This window comes from Anolis carolinensis, chromosome 6, assembly GCF_035594765.1.
Source record: "Anolis carolinensis isolate JA03-04 chromosome 6, rAnoCar3.1.pri, whole genome shotgun sequence".
Classification (NCBI taxonomy): Eukaryota; Metazoa; Chordata; class Lepidosauria; order Squamata; family Dactyloidae; genus Anolis; species Anolis carolinensis.
The window spans coordinates 22,859,001-22,881,200 of record NC_085846.1 but is presented as its reverse complement, the minus strand read 5'-3'; the positions used below and the strand labels follow the sequence as shown (position 1 = coordinate 22,881,200).

Here is a 22,200-nt window from a genome sequence, read left to right as displayed (position 1 = left end):
TTCTAGATTTCGATGATCAGTGTGGACTTCAATGGGAAATTTGGCCCCTTCTAGCCAATGTCTCCAAGTTTCAAAGGCTGCCTTTATGGCCAGTAGTTCCTTTTCCCAAATGGTGTAATTTCTCTCTGGTGTGGTTAGTTGACGGGAGTAAAAGGCACAGGGATGAAGGTGGTCTCCCACCGGTTGTAAGAGTACAGCCCCAATTGCCACATCCGAGGCGTCCGCTTGCACAACAAAAGGGGTTCCAGGATCTGGGTGCTGTAGAATTGGCTGGGACGTGAATAATTTCTTTAGTTGCTGAAACCCTTTCTCTGCTTGATCAGTCCAGCGGAAGGGCTGTTTTCCACGGATGCAGCTAGTGATTGGGTCAGACCAGCGGGCAAAATCTGGAATGAACTTGCGGTAATAGTTCGCGAACCCCAAGAAACGCTGCACCTCTTTCTTGTTAGTTGGCGCCCGCCATTCCAATACTGCTGAAACCTTGGCTGGATCCATGGAGAGCCCTAGAGGCGAGATACGGTAACCAAGGAAATCTACCTCTTGTAGATCGAAAGCGCATTTTTCCAACTTGGCATAAAGTCCATGATCTCGCAAACGTTGTAACACCATTTTGACGTGGTTCTCATGTTCTGATTGTGATCTAGAAAACACCAAAAAATCGTCCAGGTAGATTATCAAGAACCGATCTAGATAGTCCTGAAAAATATCATTGACAAAATGCTGGAACGTTGCGGGGGCTCCGCATAATCCATAATTCATAACTCGGGACTCGAATAATCCGAATTTAGTCTGAAAGGCAGTCTTCCACTCGTCCCCTTCTCTGATGCGAACTAGATTATAAGCCCCTCGAAGATCCAGCTTGGTGTAGACCTTGGCTCCTCGAAGTCGGTCCAGTAGATCCGAGATTAAGGGCAGGGGATAACTGTTCCGCTTGGTGATATTGTTCAATGCTCTGTAGTCCACCACCAAGCGTAATTCCCCTGACTTCTTCTTCACAAACATCACTGGGGAGGCGGCTGGGGATTGAGAGGGTCTGATGAATCCCTTGCGAAGGTTTGTCTCTATGAATTCCCTGAGAGCTTCTTGCTCCGGTTCAGTCAGGGAGTATAGGTGCCCTCGCGGGATCGGGGCCCCCTCCACCAAGTCAATGGCACAGTCATAAGGTCTATGTGGGGGTAATTTCTCGGCTTCTTTTTCATTGAATACATCCCAATACTCGGAGTACTTCTTGGGCAGGGTGATGATGGGCTCGGTCTCTGTGGCATGGCAGACTTTGGCTACGAGGCAATGGTTTTGGCAGTACTTTGAAGCAAACTGCAGTTCTCTGTTGGACCAGGAGATGTTTGGGTCGTGGAGAGTCAGCCACGGGATTCCCAAAATCACAGGGAAATGGGGAACCTCGGTAACAAAGAAAGAAATCTCTTCCATATGTTCCCTTATCCACATCCTGGTGGGTTCTGACCACTGGCTTACGGGCCCCGTCTTGAGGGGGCGGCCGTCTATGGCTTGCACCACACGGGCATTCTTGAAGTCATGATATTGTAATCCCAGAGAGTCGGCATACTCTCTGTCAATGAAGTTGTTGGTGGCTCCGGAGTCTATCATGGCGTGGATCATGACGGGTCCCCTTTTTGCTGACCATAAGGTGACCACTAGAAGGAACAGGACCCCGGTTGGCGGCTCTTGAATGGGTTTTCTGACCGGGTTGGCGAGCCTCTCTACGCCCGGTCGTTGGCTTCCCCCGCCGGCTGTGTGCCAGCCGCCTCAGACGCCTTCGTCTCCGTGGAGGACGCCGCCGCAAGACGGGCGGCGGGCTTCCCTTTGGCTGGACACTCTCTGGCGAAGTGGCCCCCATTTCCGCAATACCAGCAGAGATTTAAGCGTTGGCGACGGGCCTTCTCGGCGGCATCTAACCTGGGTCGCACGTTGCCCAACTGCATCGGCACCTCCTCGCTCCCTCTGGGGTATGGGGTTGGTGGTGGGGGTCTCCACACTGGACGTGGCTGGACGCTGGCGGGAGCGGGGGGTTTTGCCCCAGTTCTACCGCTCTGACCACGTACCCATTGTTTCCTGTTGGCAATCAAGACTTCAGCCCGTAAACATTGGTCAATGAGTGCTTCGAGGGACTGGGGAGGGTCCACCTTGGAGATTTCTTCTAGCATTTCAATGTTGAGACCCTCCCGAAATTGCCCCCTGAGGGCTACATCGTTCCAGCCGGTGCTGTGGGCCAGCACTCGGAACTCAGCTATGTACTGAGACATGGGTCTGTCTCCTTGAAAGAGGCGCCGGAGTTTATGGCCGGCTGCCTCCAAATTGTCCTCGATTCCCCAGGTCTCCTTAAGGTGATCCAAGAAGCGTTGCGCTGTTCTTAGGTGGGAAGAGGCTTGATCGAATAGGGCCGTCGCCCAGCTGGCCGCTGGTCCGTCTAGAAGGCTGTAAACCCACGCCACCTTGATGTCTTCTTGGGGAAACTCGGCGGCACGGGCCTCTAGGTAAGCCTGGCACTGGCGGCGGAAAACTTGGACCTTGGAAGCTTCTCCAGAAAACTTAGTTGGCAACGCCATGGCCGGGAGGCGGACTCCGCGCTCCCTCAATCCTTTTATTTCTCCATCCTGCGCGTTGAGTCTGTCACGGATGCGATCCACTTCATCTTTGCTGATGGTGTAGCTGAGCGGCTGCCCAGCCGGCGCGGCTCCGGTCGACATTCTGGCCTTGGTTAGTTGGTGCTTATGGGTGGCGGAGTCAAACTGTCAGGACCCAGGCTGCAAAGGCACCAATAACCAAACACAGAGGCCAGAATCTAACTAATATCTTTATTGAAGGAATATATAAAGTTAATAAAAGCAAGTATATGAAATTGTCCAAAAGCAGACCTTTCAGGAAAGGTCTCAATTAGCCCAAAAAAGCGATGTCCAATATGAAATATTAAGGTCCAAAGTTGTAATCCAATAACCGAAACACTCACCTTGCCAGGCAAAGTGAGGGGAGATGACAAGGTCCTTTAGTCCATAAACTTGAGCAAGGCTAGGAAATAACTTGATACTTGAAACAAGGCTTAAAACGTGGAACAAGGTAACAAGGAACAAGAACAAGGTCCGTGGAAGAACTTGGTAAAATCCGTGATACAAGGCAATGTTTAGTCCTGGGAAACAAGCAAGGTCCGTAGGTAAACAAAGGCAAAAACAGGAGCGAAGGCTGGAAAGCAGGGCAAGGCTTGAGCAGGAGCGAGGCTTGAAACGGAGCGCGCTGTCCAGACACAACTCGCTCCGGAGGTTGACGAATTGACTCCGCGAAGTTACTTCGCGGGTAAATCACCTATATAGAGTCTAACTTTCCCGCCGAAACAGTTCTCTGGGAACCAGAAACGAAAGCTAATCTTTGAGACCAGATGTTTGACTCCTTAAGGATTCTCACGAAAAAGGAGACTTAATTGGCTGAATTCTTGGCTGCTATCCTCGCACTCCTGCGCGAAGCAGCTTCCAAACCTCTCTGTTGTTTACAAAACTCATGGCGGGAGAACACAGGAGAAGTGGCCTCCGGATTTGTTTGACATACTTCTGGGTCACAACTTTCTTGCAGGTGCAAGGTTCCCAGATCTGCCTGGGAAAGATCTGGCTGAGAAAATTCCAGTTCAGACTGGGAAGGTAAAAAAACCCAAGTTTTCTTCATCATCAGGCATTACAGTGTCATAAGCAGGACTACAAGGCCCATGAGTCATCACAATGGCCGCTGTTCCCGCTGGAGTTGTACCTATTGATCTACTCACATTTGCATGTATTTGAACTGCTAGGTTGGTAGAAGCCGGGCCTAACAGCGGGAGCTCACTCTGATTCCTGGATTTGAACCGCCAACCTTTTGGTCAGCAAATTCAGCAGCTCAGTGGTTTAACCCACTGCACCACCGAGGTTCTCCATGATAGGTCTGATTTTACCATTAGACATAAATCAAGCAGTTGCTTCAGGCAACAGAAGTTGGGAGCCAGCTGGATAAGCGAGTTGTGTGCCACATAGTCTATTCCATTTTTTCAAGGCTAACCTTTTATCTTCATGTGCAGTTGTGAATGCTGACCCACTATTACTGTTGAAAAAAGATTCATCTGTCAGCCCACTTGGCTTCTGAACAGGGACCTAGAAATGAATGCTGTCTTGTTCCTTGCCTCAGGCAGTAAACTATCCTGAAACTGCACTGGGATCTTCCCTGTTGTCTGCCAGCCAAAATTGTTTAAACTATAGATACCAGAATTAATTCTAGGACCTTCAGCATTCCAAGCATATGTTCTATGAAAGGGGCTCTGGTCGGTTCTAATACCAGATGTGCACAGATGCACACAAAGGGCATCTTTCAATACTATGTCTGTTCACTTCCGTGAAATTTAAAAAATGCATGTAGTGGTAAAATTTCTTAGATTGTTCACATATGTGATCATTAAACTATTTTTGCATGTTCCAGATATAATATACTGTAAATTTAGAGGTTGAAACTCTTCTAATGCTATCTGGCACATTAGATCTTTAAAAAAGGTTAGTTTTTCAAGCACTGTATGCATTCAATTCATACTTAAATCAACTGCCTTTGAACTTCTATCCCTTATTAAAATATGGCCACATGCAAATGAAGAGTATGAAAAGTTCAAAGTTACTTTTAGTGTAATGAATAAAAATTACATCATTCTGGTCATTCTTTCTGTTCTCTCAATGGAAGGCATCCAGGGATACTTCTTATTATAAATAAAACAGAGATTCTCCTGAGTCACCCTGTCTTGCCACTTTTTCCCCCTAGTTAACACTCACCAGAGGAGATTGGTGCCTTCCATGTCAGTGAGACACTGAGTCCATTCCATGTTTTAGACCAAACATTAAAGGGGTCATCCAAGGTACTGAACTCTTTTTGCAGATAGAGCTCAGCACCTTGGAGAGCTTCTTCAAGGATTCAGAGCTCCTAACAAGCTGGTTGAAATACCCCACTTAAGTGGAAGCTACCAACCACCAAAAAATGGTATCAAACTTGAATTGTAAATGCAAGTTATGAGAGAGTCTGTACAGTGTATCAGTGAGATTTCTGGACTAAGATTTGAGAGAACCAGGTTCAACATTACGTTGGCTGAAAAATGAATGGTTTTTCATTAATCTTGTCTATGTTATTGATTTGTTGTGATTCCAAAATTGGACAAGGCTCATCTAGTGAGGATATGAAAGAAAGCCTTTCCTGGGAGGTCTAGTTGGCACTTTTTTTTGCCTTCCTGTTAGAAGGTAAAGAACTCTGAACAAAGTAAACACATCTAAACAAACCTCTGAGGATGCTTGCCACAGATGCATGCAAAACGTCAGGAGAGAATGCTACAGGAACATGGTCATACAACAACAACAAACAGCAAGCCAAAGACATTTTTATTTAAGGAAACACTTGGTTTTTAAGTGTGAAGTGGCAGATAAAGATTTTTATGAGAGGTGTACTGTTTTTATTTAGTTTTTATTTATTTTTTCATGCTGTTTTAAACTTGTTTTAATGTTTTGTTTTTTTTAACAAAACTTAGTTTTATTGTTTTTCAACTTTTGTATTAATTGTTTTTTAACTGTCTTGAGATTTTAAAATGTTGTATGCCACCCTGTTGGGAGAAAGTTGGTATATAAAATAAGCAAATACTTCAGCAGAGACATGTATTGCCTCACACTGCATAAAAAGCTGTAAAATGTCTTGCCTCAACTTGAATCACAGTTCAGCCTGTAGGGTTCACATTTCCACACCTCTGGTATAGAATATGAATATGCCACATCTAAGATAGCTGTCATTTCTATTAGATAGACACTGAGTCCTGGTTCATACACTTCAGCGGGACTAAAGAAGTTGTGATCTTCCAGATATTCTTGGATTGAAACTCCCATCCTTCTTACCATTGGCCAGTCTAACTGGGACTATGAGAACTGTAGTTCCAGCAATATCTGGAAGGCTTGCCCAGCTTTTAATTTATGTGCCAGCCTATCATAGTTTATTGTCTTGACATCATTAATTCTAAACAAGATCGGTCAATGAAATGCCTGATTTTCTGTGTGGTTCTTCTTTAGAAAAAAAAGCAAAAGTAGTGGAATGGTAGTAGAATTCAATTGAAATGTTAATGGTCAGCGCAAAGTTTGCAGAAGAGCTGAGAACGAAATTGAGAACTCTTTTCCACCCACTGGAATAGGTAGCCCTCCATTTCTCTGATTTTCTTGTGTATTCATTAGACTTGGAAATATGCCTTTCGACACAAATATGAAGGTGCTCAAGATCTTGCTCAAAGGAGTGTTTTTACATCAGAGTGTTCATTAAAAAAGTTAACTAAAGCATTCATAGAGTCATAAAGTTGGAAGAGACCACAAGGACCAACCAGTCCAACTCCATTATGTCACAGAGGAACACAGAATCAAAGCACTCCCCAACAGATGGCCATCCAGCCTCTGCTTAAAAGCCTCCAGAGAAAGAGACTCCACCATGCTCAAAGGCAGCATATCCCATATCTATCTCCTTCCTAAGGATAGAGGAAGGGCAGATGAAAGAAAAGAGCATAATATTTAGCAATTTGATTAGAATCAGGAAACAACTGGGAGAAAAAGAGGGATGAAGATGGAGCTCTATGGCCCCTTCTACACAGCTGGATAAACCCCACATGCTTTGAACTGGATTATATGGCAGTGTAGACTAAGATAATCCAGTTCAAATCAGATAATGTGGATTCCTGTGGATTATCTGGCAGTGTAGAAGAGGCCTAAGTCAAGGGCTCTCATCATTGGGCTCTCTAGATATTTGGATTCCAGCTCCCATCAACCACAGTCAGGAGATCTCATGATAAAGTGTTATAAAAATTATGATTCAGAACATTTGGAGAGAAACTGGTTACCTACTTTTACCCAGAGAAAAGCAGGATGGGTGGAATTAGAGAAAATAAAACTGAGGAACAGAGGAGAGGATACAGTGAAACAAAGTTAGGAACAGCTGTTACAGGACCTAGTACCCTTCCACACAGCCATATAACCCAGAATATCAAGGGAGAATATCCCACAATATCTGCTTTGAACTGGGTTATTATATTCCAGTTCAAAGGAGAAAATGTGGGATTTTATTCAGCTGTGTGGAAGGTGCCCTAGAAACAGAGGAAGATGGATAGGTAAACTAAGAAAAGGAGTATGAGAGGCAAGGACACACTTTAGAAAGGAAGCAAGGGAGAAGGATTCTTTTGGGATCGCATGTAGATCTACTCAGAAGTCACTCTGACTTCATTCAATGGGACTTAATATGTTTAGGATTATAGCTTTAGACTGCAGCCAAATGTACCTTCAGGGACTACTTTCTGTGAAGGCAATGGAAGTTGCCCTACATAAACTCAAATTCTTAAGTCTATCCAGTTAGTATTGCCATCATTGTTTCAATCCTAACTGATCAAGATTGGACCTGGGATCATGTGCAGACAAGGTTTAAGAAAGCAGCTTGAACTCCTGGGCCAGCTGGATATAGATATAAAAGAAAATGGGCCAAGAATCTTACCAGCTCATGTGGCAAATCAGAGCTAGGAAAGGAATGCTTTAAAAAACAAAACAAACGAATAGGTGGCAAAATGTCCTTATCACTCCCACTAACATTTATGTCTTGCACAACCTTCCCTACTGCACACATGACACGTGAAGTTTCTCCAGCCTTGGACCAGGATTTGAATCCTCACTTGGCCATGGAAACTGAACAGGTGATTGTGAGCAAACCACATTCTCTCATCACATCTCTCACCTCAAATCACAGCCTGTGAGAAAAGCAAAGATAAACCCCTCTGAACAAATCTTGCCAAGAAAACCCTGTGATAGGGTAGCCATAGGACCGAAATTACTTGTACGCACATAACAACAACGAACACTGTTGTCGGGGGTTGTGGAAGGTGCAACACCAGCACATGGTGACGTTATTTTTTCTCAGACATTGTGTAACAAGACCACTCATGAGTCACAACTCTGGGCCTTCCTTTCCTGCCTTGTTCAAAATATAGTGATCCTAGGCACCTGTACGCACAGTTTTTCTCCCTGGTTCTAACTTTTTGATATGTTATGCATGCACAAATGCAACACACATACAACAAGTTTGTATTGAGCCTAATTAGGAATGGCTAGAGATAGATGACCTGGTGTTAAAGTCACTTCCTACACACAGAATCAGATTTTCTCCTCTTCCCACTGAGATGTATCTCCCCACATGGAGTCCCAAGGAAGTACAGCAATTTCTTGAGACTTCAAACAGCACCTTGAAACCTAGTAACTTTAGGACCCATGACAGTTTTTTCAATTTTCAGTGTTTTGTTTTGTTGTTGATGGAGTGTGAGAAAAAAATGTAAAAATATCAAGTAGAATTCAAAAATCTCATCATTGGACTCCAAAACCAGTTATGCAAAATTGGGCTTGTTTATCCAAAATCCAAGGAAAGAGCTTAGCTTTGCAAAATGTAATCGGAGTGCAGAGTCAGGATTGAAGAACGATTTCCATGGATGTCCATAAGGTGCCTGATTGCATGCCTGTACTGAAATAGGGACACCCTGGTGGGGAGTGGGGATGTTTCCATGCAACATAGAAGCCTTATGTAGCACATGATAAGGAGGAGAAGTGGGGCCTCTCCATGGCAATGTGCCCTACAGGGATTCCCTTCTTGGCCTCTTAAGTCAGGTTTTGATGGCTTTAAACGCCAGAAACATTACATCAGTTCTCTTTTCTCCTCTTTGCTTATGTCCTTGCTTCTCTCAGGATCCCTCCATGGTGAACACAGCACTGATGGTGTTAATCCTGTCCAACTGCTTATGTCCCAACCCAACTAAACAGCAGCTTAGTGCCAGTCACCAAGCAGGAAAGCAGGCGCCGGAGAAACCTTGCTTAAGAAACCTTGCTTAGAAGTCATTTAGGGGCCCTTGGGCTATCTTAGTGGAATCTAGGATTTGCAATGGTTTGAGCTGTTAGACCTCAGGAGGAATACATGCATGGGAGTTAAATAGGAAACAGCTGGGAAGTCTGAGGCCTTCCAGCTAACAAAGATGGAATCACTGGGAGAATACTAGATTTGGGAAGGTTGCACATACATACAGCTATTAGAATTGAGTTAATGAGTTGAATTGTTAATACATTTTAGAAATGCAATCCAATTAGATTTGCTACACCATTTATGTTGAAACATTATTCATTAAAAGCCTATGCTAAAAGCCTCACCAAAAATGTCATCCATGATTATACTTCTTCATTCCCTTGTCCTTTTGTTTTTACTCCACATTGATTTCAAGTACTTCTACAACATTTGGAAACCCTCCACATTTTATAGGTACAAAGAAAGATCAGCTTTCACAAATATGGATGATTTACTGAGTTATAAATTGTGGAAGATGGTAATGGAAAAGTTACTGAGACTGCTAACCATAAAAGCCCGTGTCATGTATGTATTTTACTTTGCTTTATTGTAATGGCCTGGGCTTAGCTCCATGTTAGCCACCCCGAGACCCTTTGGGGAGATGGAGGTGGGGTATAAAAATAAAGTTGTTGTTATTATTATTATTATTATTATTATTATTATTATTATTTACACAATTCATTCATCTGTCTAGGAACAGTTACTTTTTTGACTAAGCAACATGAATCTTGCTATCTAAACAATATGATTCCCCAAATGGCAGGGGCTAACAAAAACAAAAAATGCTTAAAAAAGAAGTAAGGTAGCTAGAGTTTGAATAAAGAACCAACTGGATAGTATACATTTCTTTTGATTCTTTAGTGCAGTTTCATAATTCATATTATCAATAGCTTGTTTATGTCAGCAAATTAAAGTCCCAATTTTTAAAGTCCTCATTTTGTGAGAAAAGTTTTAACTTAGTTCATAATTTACCGTAGTTTCAATAGTTTGTTATTATCACTGGACACACACCGTTCTCTCAGTCCTTGATTCCCTCCAGCCAATCAACTTGTCACGTTCACTCTGGTCATTTTTGTAATAGAAATGTATATAATATATATGACACTATTTTTTCCCGTAATGAAAAATCTATTACTGTATATACTTGAGTATAAGCCGACCCAAATATAAGCCGAGGCACCTAATTTTACCACAAAAAAACTGGGAAAACAGTGACTCCAGTATAAGCCGAGGGTGGTAAATTTCAGAAATAAAAATAGATACCAATAAAATTACATTAATTGAGGCATCAGTAGGTTAAATGTTTTTGAATATTTACATAAAGCTCAAATTTAAGATAAGACTGTCCAACTCTGATCAAATCATTATTCTCATCTTCTTCAATGTAAATGTGCTTATGTATCCTTTTAAGAATAATAAAAATAATACATGTAATAATAATAAATACAGTAAAATAATACAAGTAATAATAAATAGAGTAAAATAATAAATGCAATAATAATAACAATATCAGAGTGAAATAATAAATGTATTATTATTATTAATGATAAGAATAGAGTAAAATAAATGTAATAGTAGCAACAATAATAGAGAAAAATAATAAATGTAATAATACCAATAATAATAGAGAAAAATAATAAATGTGCCATATATTCTCGAGTATAAGCTGACCCAAATATAAGCCAACAAGGACCCTCACCCGAGTATAAGCCAAGGGGGGCTTTTTCAGTCTTAAAAAAAGGGCTGAAAAACTAGGCTTATACTCGAGTATATACAGTAATTCATTTCTGGCTCTCAGTCCAAGATGATTTGCTATCTGAGATAAGGGACATAATAGCCTTTCCCTATTCCCTGTGGCTGAACTAAAAAATGAACCTTATTTCAGATCTGAGGCTAACATTCACCAGCATAAATGAGGTATCAGGTTATTTAAGGGGTCCAGGACAGATTGTTTGTCCAATGTCCATTTGGGATACACAGTTCAGTAATCACCACCAGAAGATTGCCACTGCTGCTATCTGTGGTGATTTTTGCAGTTTTAGAGGCAAGGCCAACATATGCTGACTTTTCCAAACATAATCAATACAGTGCAGTGTCATTTTTCATAACTGAACAGAATGTTATGTTCTGAAACCAGCTGCTTTCTGTTCATGTGAAGGAACTTATCTAAATATTACAAAGTCTGAACTTACTGAATGCATATGAAGCAACTGAAAAATAAATGCACTGCAAGTAGTTATTTAACAGGCAGTACAATATGATGAGAGAAGAAGGAGGGAGGGAAATAAAGCTTTAAACCACCAGTTAAAAAAAGTTTCACATGGTTACTAATGTGAAACATCTTTCGTTGGTCACTATGGTACCATATAGCCCAAATCCACATTAATAATCAAGGAAGTGCCTCATCCCTCAGATTTATCCCACTGAAAATTAATTTAAACTGTAAATTTAAGTTCCTTCATTCAGTCACATTTTTGAGGAAAGAGAAATGTCTGTAGGGGGAAAATCTGCTACTCTATTTATGGAAGTTCTCTTTATGCCATTTAGAAGAACCCACCCTATGGGAAGGTAACATGGAGGGTACCAGGAACATGTCAGAGCAGTCAGGGCCAAGAAGTTCACCTCTTTGTGCAATGTTAATGCTTGAACAGGAGTTAATTGTAGGACAAACTGGCACACTATACACAAAGTTCAGACAAACTACCTTTTTGGTCAATGGCATGCAGAATTGGGCATGATGACTGAGGAATTGGGGAAGTTGTGGACCAAAATAGTCACTTTCCAACGCTCTGTATATTTGTTACACATTTGTTTTTAAATGGAGGGAATAGGCTCTGACTGCTACCTCTGTTTATGTTTCTGAGTTTTGGTTTGAATTTTATGAAATCAGTAGTTATGTGTAATGTACATAGTTCCATAAAACATTACTGTTGTCCACTTTGTGCTGTTATGGGGTGAAGCAAGATGGAACAGAAATTGAATTTTAAAAAGACAAAGGAATCAGATATTCTACTTTGCTTGCTTTTACCTTTTTGCCACTCCTGCCCCCAATAAAAAGATGGAAGACATGCTTGGAAAATATAGCAGGGCTACAGATTGGAGATGATGTAATATGTTGGCCCATTGTAAAATTCCATGAATAAAGCAAATGTGGGTTTCTCAAGGCAGCCATGCTTGATCCAATGTCCTCCACATATGTTTGACTACAATTCCCCCCATGGACTGGACCACAATCCCTAACCATATTGATGGTTGAGATGATGGGCATTTTAATCTAACATATCTGGAATTAGGAAAGTGTTGTACTGAAGAAGCCTATCCTAGGATTTGAAAATAATGGAGACAAAAATGTTGAGGTTCTTTCCAAAAATTGCACTAACTTGACTTACAAATACAGTAGAGTCTCACTTATCCAAGCTAAACGGGCTGGCAGAAGCTTGGATAAGTGAATATCTTGGATAATAAAGAGAGATTAAGGAAAAGCCTATTAAACATCAAATTAGGTTATGATTTTACAAATGAAGCACCAAAACATCATGTTATACAACAAATTTGACAGAAAAAGTAGTTCAATACGCAGTAATGTTATGTTGTAATTACTGTATTTACGAATTTAGCACCAAAATATCACGATATATTGAAAACATTGACTACAAAAATGGCTTGGATAATCCAGAGGCTTGGATAAGCGAGGCTTGGATAAGTGAGACTCTACTGTAATGAATTTGAATAATTGTTTGCTCCAAACATTAAAACAAACTGTCCCTAACATTCATTGATACTAATGTGTAAAGCAGACTCAGTTAGAAAGCTTTCAAACAGATGACTGAAATTCAGTTTATTTTGAAAATTAACATTATAATATATTGATGCCAGCATAGAGCTTAAATGACCGTTTTCAGCTAAGGATTTGCCAATTTTCAACAGGGAGATAATTTGTGCTTTAGCTTTCCAGGTGAAGATAATAGGGCAATTGGGAAATAAATAAAGTAAGTGTTTTTTATAGAATGACATCAAATGCAAACTTTGGCATCTTTTGATACTCTTTATTCCCAAATTTGTGGTTTTCAATAGATAAACTCTGTTTTTGTTGGTGATTGTAGCAGGTGATGAATGTCATGCCTCAATAGTGAAATGCTGGTGGTAAAGCCTACATTTCTGTGGTTAAGACAGGTATGCGTTTGGATATTAGAATGTTGTTACATCTTAAAGCTTTTGAATAATTTATAACACAAGACAATTATTTTAAGGGAGAAGAAAAAAAATGATCTACAAAAATGGTTTTATGGGAACAGTGCTAAGAAAATGGAGGAAAGACAAACGGATCAGTACGGTGCTTATTACTTACTGGTAATGATATGTCTCTCTCATCCCGGAATTCAGGCAGGGTCTCCAGGCAGAAGATTACAATAGAGATAAGAATGACCATCACAGAGATGACTGCAATGATACGGGCAGCTTGAGAAGTGTCAGGATGTTCAAAAAGCAGCCACACTTCCTTGAGGAACGGTCTTTCTGGCATGGGCCGCTCTTCTTCCTTAATGAAACCCTCATCATCGCGAAATTTGGTGAGAGTTTCATCTCCCAGCTGATAGAACTTGAGTTCCTCTAGGAAAACATCAATGGGGATATTTGCTGGCCGTCGAAGCCGCCCTCCAGACTGGTAATAATACAAGATGGAGTCGAAGCAGGGTCGGTTGCGGTCAAAGAAGTACTCGTTGCGCAGGGGGTCATAGTAGTGGAGGCGTCGCTGTGGGTCTCCCAGGAGTGTGTTGGGGAACCGGCGCAAGGTTTTCACTTGAGTCTCAAAGCGCAGGCCTGAAACATTGATCACAACCCGCTCACAGCAGTCTTTATGATAATGCCCCGCACAAGGGACAACAGGCTCCCCGTCTTCTGTTGGCACAGGCAGTAGGTTCTCCATGTCAGCACTGGTAGCTAGAGGGATCCTGAGATGAGATAAGGAACCATGATTCAAACTTCACGGGAGCCTTGTTCCCCTCCAGAGAAGTAGATCAGTCCCTGAATCCTCTGGAAAGCTATACTGTGCTGTACCAATATCAATTCACATATGCTGTTAGCTGTATCTTAGCTGACATCATCTCTCTTTTCCTGCCCTGCTACCATACTAGTTCAACTTTCTTTCCTTTCACTAATTCACTCCCTACTTCAATCTTATCTGCCCTAGCTTCTAGGCTATCTACCACCTCCTCCTTATCCCTTCACTACTTCACATCATCTCTTTTAATTCTTGCCATTAATGTATTTTGCTAAAGCTAGTCTCCCGCCATTGACATCCATATGCCATCGCCCTTACTCTGTCCCCCTCACTACACTGAATGCAAGTCTGCTTTGATGTTTCAATAGGGGGTAAACCCCACAACCTAGCCCCCACCCACTATTAACACCAACTGCCCTTCTCTATGTCCCCTTTCTGAGAACACCCCTGCCTTCCAATGCTAGCGTCCAAGGTTTCTGCTGTAAACAGTTTCCCCAGACCTAGAGGTATCAGGTTGCCCCAGGACGGTACAGACTCTTGGCCCCTTTGCCAACATCCCAGCACCACCCCCCATCCCCATGCCTAAAAGCAGTCCCAGCAGTACTCTGATCAGAGGAAAGGAGAGCTAAAAATAGCTGTGATTGTGGTGACATAGGGGCAGGCAGAGTGCCTGGGGCAGGCAACGAGTGGAGGTGGGGTAGGCAGGGCACCTTCAGGATGGTAGAAAGAACTGTCAGCAGGAACTATTTTGCTCTCTAGAAAGAAAGTGGTGCTTGAGCCAGGACACCTGGGTCTCTGAGAAGAGTTACATGAAGAATGGTGCAGCCTTCGGAGTTAGGGCTCAAGGATCATACTGATGCCACAGTATTTGAGGCGCCAGACTTTTCTAACACCTAATTAGTCCTTTCTTAGCTGTCAATATTCACACTCAAAGGTGATCAGGAAAAGAAAGCCATAAAGACATATGGTCTCCCCTATATTAAACAGGCCTTCAGAAAAAGTTAAAAGTTTTGGACTATCTTTCAGAATTGTTCCAGCTGGCATTGCTATTATAGTGGCTAGGGGATGCTGGGAATTTTGGTTGAAAAAGTATGGTAACTTTTGAAAGCTCTGCTATTAAGATTAAAAATTGAAATTTCTTTACCCTCTTCCACATGGACTGGAAAAGGTGGAAAACAGAAAATGCCAGTAAATAATGGGTGCTTTTAAGTAACAGTCTGCCTCCTGACAGCCCTTCATAAAGGATGGATCTCTGTCAGGTAGGACACAATTTTCTCTTTAGATAGTTGATCAGCTTTCACTTGAAAAACTGATTTGAATGCATTTCTGCCCACAAGTTCTGTTTTATTTGTTTAATAATGATGATGATGATTATTATTATTATTATTATTATTATGTTTGTGGTGGTTACTGTAGATGCTAGCTAGTATGAAAAGTTATGCATGCCATTTTAAAAAAAACCCAAATTGTATTCTACATATTTGCTATTTATATAGCACATTGATACAAGCTTAAGAACAAACTGTCACTTTCCCACATAGACCCCATCCCTTTCAACATCCGTACACCACCTTGGAACAAGGGCCTGTATGCCTGCACAGTAAAACTCTGAATTAGGTCACCTGAACCACTGTTTAGCAGCTGCCACAAGGGAGTCATCATTTTCAAATCTTGTTCCATGCACTGAGTCCTTCAGTTTGCCGAATAGGTGGTAGCTCCAACAGTGCTAGATCAGGGCTATAAGGTGGATGTGACAACTATGCCTACCCAAGTTTTTCAACCTCACACTGGGTTTGCTGATTAACATATGGCCGGGCGTTATTGTGAAACAGCAAAACATCTTGTTTCTGCCAGTGTGAATGAACATGATGCAGGCAAGCTTGAAGTTTAAGAGTTTCCACATTATGTTTCCGAATTAATGGAGATCCCTCTAGGCATGATATTCACTAGTAAGGCTCCTTCTGAATCCTAAAAGATAGCTGTCATAACTTTTCCTGTTGAAGATGCAGCTTTGAATTTCTTTTTCGTGAGAGAATTCACATGATGCCACTCTATTGTCTCTTTATCTCTGGTTCAAAATAGTGTAACTATGTTTCATCTCCCATCACAATTCTTGAAATAATTTGTTTCCATCATTCTCATACCAGGCCAAGAGTTCACCACATATGGATTTTGGGGTTTCCTTGTGTGCATCTGTTAAATTCCTTGGGACCCAACTTGCACAGACCTTCTTCAACTGCAACTGTTTCCGTATTCTGCACACACGTGCTTCTCCAATACCCAGTTGGAATGACATTTCTTTAATGGTTACCCGTGTATCAGCCTTAACCATATTGTTCACACCTCCACATTATCAGTTGTTTGTGAAATGTGTGGCCTTTCTCCAGATAACCTGTGCATCCAGAAACTAACAGTACTGCAATCAACAGTGTCATATCCATAAACCTCCTTCAGTTTCTTGTGGATGTTCCCACTTTCTCATTCTCACAAATCAGATATTCAATTATAGCACACTGCTTCTGATGAATATCAAGAGCAGCAGCCATCTTGGAGGAGTGCTATAACAATGCCCATATGTGGGAGCAGGTTGAGTTAAATTTGAAAAGTGAGAAGGATTTTTTGTTCTTTGAGCAAATAGGAAAAATGTAGAATAAAATGTGATTAAAAATGTTCTGCATTACTTTTGGAGTGACCCTCGTATATATACTTTTAAAATATAATGTGTTGAGGTTTTTTTGCTTCTCAATCAGGTCACTAATCTGACCCTTTCCCTCTCAGGCACTCCTTTCCTTAAGCTTCATTTTTTGTTTTTATTTCTTTAGGGCTTCTTAGTGATTATGAGCCTGAAAGCAGGGAACTGTTTATTCAGCAGATAAAATGCCTACAATATTTTATCTGCTTTTAGTAACAATGCTCATGCACATGCCAAGCCTCTGCTCCTACACTAGTCCAGTTACCAACTTTAAAACGTTTTCTTTAGCACCTCAATTGGCCTTTCCTGCTGTGATAAGGTCATGGTTATGTTTTGAACCACAGGGAACTTTAAGGAAAAATTCTCTTTAAAATTCTCCCATCTTGATACTTTTCAGACTTTTGCCTTTGAGGGACATCATTTCTCATGTGTTAATCCAGTCAGACACATCTGTACATCTGTTAATCTATTTTTACCTTTAAAAATCTAGTTCATGCTTGCTGTTTTATTCTACACCCACATAGACACATGCTAGATCAGGCAGGTCTTCCTTTGCAGCAGATGAATTGAGCACAAAGGACAGTCCTGAATCAAAACAGCTGCCTTGGCAAAGGACAAGATAGTGCAGTTCTTCTGTTCTGTGGGTGGCTGCAGCAGCCGCTGGCCAGAATAGCTGAATCTTTCTTCAGGATTGAGGACGAGGAAGCATCTTCCCCTTCACCTGTGGCAGAATAATTTTAGACACCTGGGGTAGGGTTGAGCTCCAGTTTTAGTGGGCATCTCCAAGTAAGTGGTGGAAGTGAAAATTCTCCAATTTGGGTTTGGGGGTAATTCAGCTCTATGTAAGGGGAAAGGGCTGTGTGAAAATGTATAGGTCACATAATAGAGTAATGGCTTGCTTCAATTTGCAAGACTTGATTGATGTGTGTACAGCTTGCAAAGGCTCATAAAAGTCTATGGATTTACATAATCTTTTCTAGCTGTTTGCCCACTTCTCCAAGTAAATAATCCTTTTGTTTCATCTTGATCTAGAAACAATTCTCTCTCTTTCTCCCTCCTCTATTATGTGAGCAATATATTTGTATAGTATCTACATATTTTTTTAAAAAAATCTTTACTTTGCTTAATTAGTCTATGAAAGATTATGTTTTCAACTTTGTCCTCTTAGAGCCCTTCCACACAGTCCCTATATCCCAGGATCTGATCCCAGAATATCTGCTTATCCCAGATTTTCTGGCAGTGTAGACTCATATAATCCATTTCAAAACAGATAACCTGGGATCAAATCCTGGGATATAGGGGCTGTGTGGAAGTGGCCTTAGTCTCTAAGGTGCTACAATGAAAATAATGAATAATAACTATCACAGGGTTGCAATGATGGCTTTTGCTTTGCTTCATGCTTTTTTCTTTCCCTTTGTGATGGACAATGAGGTGATGATGAAGTGGATGAGAGGAAAGTGTGTTTTGTGGCACATAGCCAGCAGTTTGTATCATTCAAATTATTTTTAAATATGCAAACATAATCTTTCATAGACTAATTCTACTTCCCTATAATCCTTCAATGCTGATGTGAGTCAAAACCTGGTTATTTAGCACTATCAGTCCTTAACACCTCACCATTTTGCTACTTGCTGTGTACTGTACTGAGTCGATACATCTGTTCTGTCAACACTTACCTGTAAGTATGTGGTGATTAGAGGATTGTGAGAATTCATTGTTTAACTCTGATTTGTTTCTTCAACTGGCTGTTCTTCTCTACCGAAAAATAAAAGAGAACAAATAACTTTTGGAGTTTTGAAAAGTATGTTACTGCTTTGAATATAGTTTCTCATCTTTACCCTATTTTCTTTAGATGGCAGCTTCTAAAACATTCACTATCTGACAGTGCCACCTGCTGCTAGGCACTTCAGTTAGCAAATATATGTACTGTAAATTGTTTGTGCTACTAGCTAATTGTAAACTGGGGGTATTTTATATTGCAGAATTAATGCCATTTGAGACCACTTCAACTGCCATGACTCAGTGCTATGGAATCATGCCTTTTGTAGTTTGGTGAGGCAACAGCATTCTTTGACAGAGTAGACTAAAGGCATTGAAAAATTACAACTCCCGGGATTCCATAGCATTGACTCATAGCAGTCAAAGTGTTCTCAAACTGCATTAATTCTACAGATTAGATACACCCTGGGAAATAACATAATACTGTTTGGCTATGACCCTGTCTTTTGGGTAAGAGGTGGGCAATTCTGAACTTCCAAATCTCAACAGCCTTTTAGCCCATAAACTTTGCTCTCTATTTTAAATATTTGCAAGGGGCCAACTGTCTTCTTTTCAAATTGTAAGGTAATCTATTCCTTATCGTTTGGGGCTTCCATCTCCCTTTTCCTGATCTGGATTTTTGCATATAGGTGCTTCTCCATTTGGTACATGCTGGCATTTAACCCCATTACAGGCAGTCCCTGAGTTACAAACTGTTAGGATTTTCTTGTGTGTTAGGGAAAACTACCCAAAAATACAGCAGAGCATCCAAAATATGTGAACACAGAATACCTATAGTTCAGCATTCAGCTCACAACAAGCAGAGCATGAAATGCCATATGGCTGTAAAGAATTTAGAGCTAAGGGAGCAAACATGCTAAGCTAACTACTCCTCACTGAGGACTGCAGACTTGGGCAGTGTGGGGTTGAGTCCCAACAAACATCCGACTTAAAAACAACTCATAGTAAAGAACAGAGAAGAGACAACAAGAAGTGAGAGAACTCTACCTCTAGGAAAGTAATTTCACTCATGGGGGAAAGTGTCTCCACTGAAGCTTTATCACCAATCCTTGTTTCCATAATAAGCCAAAAATTTCAAAACCCAATTATCACAAGAACAGAAAATGACCTTCCAAACAGCAGCACAGACAGCAAAACAAACACCACAGGGGTGTTAAACCTTCCCTGTGCTATCCAAAGATTATGTGTGTGTATTTATGTGTGTGTGTATGTATATATGTATGTATATATTTGGCTGGTGTTACACTTAAAAATGTACCTGTTCTGACTTACATACAAATTCAACTTAAGAACAAACCTATAGAACCTATCTTGTTCCTAACTTGGGGACTGTCTGCATACATAATGGCATAGTAAAATGCTTTCCCTTGTATAAAATGACAAAATCAAGTTCTTTGGAATATTTTCCAAGCTGTGGATGGCTGAATCAATGGGTACAGAGAGCCAACTTTTTTTTTTCGTGTCAGGAGCAACCGGAGTTGCTTCTGGAGTGAGAGAATTGGCCGCCTGCAAGGACGTTGCCCAGGGGACGCCCGGATGTTTTGATGTTTTACCATCCTTGTGGGAGGCTTCTCTCATGTCCCCGCATGGAGCTGGAGCTAATAGAGGGAGCTCATCCACACTCTCCCCAGGTGGGATTCGAACCTGGCAGCTTTCAGGTCAGCAACCCAACCTTCAAGTCACTTAGTCCACTACGCCATCTGGGGGCTCAGAGAGCCAACTGTTACATGCAAAACTAATATGAATTGTGGAATCTATAAATTTCTTGTATATAATGCTATAATGGAACAAGAAAGGTTACTTATTTTGGCTCAAAAGAGCCACAGACCTGCACCTGAGAACCTCTGGCATGAAAAAGCCTACATATATATTTAAGCAATTACAATAGACCTCAGGGCCCTTCCACAGTCATATAACCAAGGATATCAAGGCAGAAAATCCCACAATATCTGCTTTAAACTGGGTTATCTGAATCCACACTGCCATATATTTCAGATCAAAGCAGAAAATGTGGGATTTTATTCAGCTGTGTGGAAGGGGGCCCAGTTAACAGGAACTCAAGAAACTGACAAAAATCAAATAAATAATACTTTAAAGCAAAATTAAAATACATGTGTAATACAGCTGAATAAAATGCTACATTTTCTGCTTTGAACTGGAAAACAGTAAAACTGTTACATTAACTTGCTCTTTATTTGCGTTTAATTACTGTATTTCAATATCAAGTCAATGCAGTTGATGGTATGGTATAATATGAGGTATAGAATTGCTTAGGCCTATATTTAATAGTAAGCCTCAAATAAGTAGAAACTAGATTTATCTGGCATCTATCAATTCATATCCTGTATTATTATTATTATTATTGATAATACTATCCTGCTTTTTCTCTCCATAAGGAGACTCAGGCCCCTTCCACACTGTACAAAACCCACATATAGCAGTGTGGACTCAGATAATCCAATTCAAAGCAGATATTGTGGATTATCTGCCTTGATAATTCTGGCTTGATAATATGCCTGTGTGGAAGGGTCCTGAGGCGAGGTTGCCAAAGGCTTTCATGGCCAGAATCACTGGGTTGTTGTGAGTTTTCTGGGATGCATCGCCATGTTCCAGAAGTAGTCTCTCCTGATGTTTCACCCACATCTATGGCAGGCATCCTCAGAGGTTGTGAGGTGTATTGGAAACTAAGCAAGGGAGGTTTATATATCTATGGAAGGTCCAGGGTGGGAGAAAGAGCTCTTGTCTATTGGATGCCAGTGTGAATATTGTAATTAATCACCTTGATTGGCATTAATGGACTTTCTTTCAAGGCCTGGTTTCTTCCTACCTGGGGGAATCCTTTGTTCAGAGATGTTAGCTGGCCAATTTTTTCAGCGTGTTGTTCTTTATTTACTATTTTGATTTTAGAGTTTTTTTAATACTGGCTTTCATGGTTTCCTCCTTTCTGTTGAAATTGTCCACATGTTTGTGGATTTCAGTGGCTTCTCTGTGAAGTCTGACATGGTGGTTATTAGAGTGGTCAAGCATTTCTTTGTTCTCCAATAATATGCTTTGTCCAGGTTGATTCATCAAGGGCTCTGCTATAGCTGACTTGTCTGGTTGAGTCAGTCTGCAGTGCCTTTTATGTTCCTTGATTTGTGTTTGGGCAATGCTGCTGTGTTTGGTGGTCCCTATGTAGACTTGTCAACAGCAGAATGGTATACGGTAGACTCCTGCAGGGATGAGAGGATCACTCTTGTTCTTCGCTGAACGTAGCATCATTTGTTGGATTTTTTTAGTGGGTCTGTAGATAGTTTGTAGGTTGTGTTTCTTCGGGCCCTTCCATAGCCCTATATCCCTGAATATCAAGGCCGAAAATCCCACAATACCTGCTTTGAACTGGGATATCTGAGTCCACACTCAGATAATGTGGGATTTTCTGCCTTGATGTTCTGGGATATAGGGTTGTGTGGAAGGGCCCTTCATCGGCTTCCCTATTTGGTCAGTGGTTCCCTTGATGTATGGTAAGAACACTTTTCCTCTGGGTGGATCTTTGTCTTTACTCTTGTAGCTTGTTCTTGGCCTCGGTTAAAAGCAGATATTGTGGGGTTTCCTGACTTGATATTCTGGGTTATATGGCTGTGTGGAAGCATCCTCAGATGTTGTTCAGTCGCTTCCGACTCTTTGTGACCTCATGTACCAGCCCACACCAGAGCTCCCTTTCGGCCGTCTCCACCCCCAGCTCCTTCAAGGTCAAGCCAGTCATAGAATCATAGAATCATAGAATAGTAGAGTTGGAAGAGACCACATGGGCCATCCAGTCCAACCCCCTGCTAAGAAGCAGGAA

The 22,200-nt window shown here is 41.3% G+C and overlaps 1 protein-coding gene across 1 annotated transcript in view; it reads right to left on the bottom strand.

The window, feature by feature from the left end:
• kcna7 (potassium voltage-gated channel subfamily A member 7) overlaps nucleotides 1–19,379 on the bottom strand; it is a 39,230-nt gene extending 19,851 nt beyond the window's left edge. Inside the window, exons 1-2 of the mRNA XM_003222720.4 lie at nucleotides 18,272–19,379; nucleotides 13,253–13,853 (exon numbers count right to left, since the gene is read on the bottom strand). Coding sequence (XP_003222768.1) covers nucleotides 13,253–13,828 — 576 coding nt within the window. The 5' untranslated portion in view covers nucleotides 13,829–13,853; nucleotides 18,272–19,379. The remainder of the gene's footprint in view (nucleotides 1–13,252; nucleotides 13,854–18,271) is intronic.
• Between the last annotated feature and the right edge of the window lie 2,821 nt (nucleotides 19,380–22,200).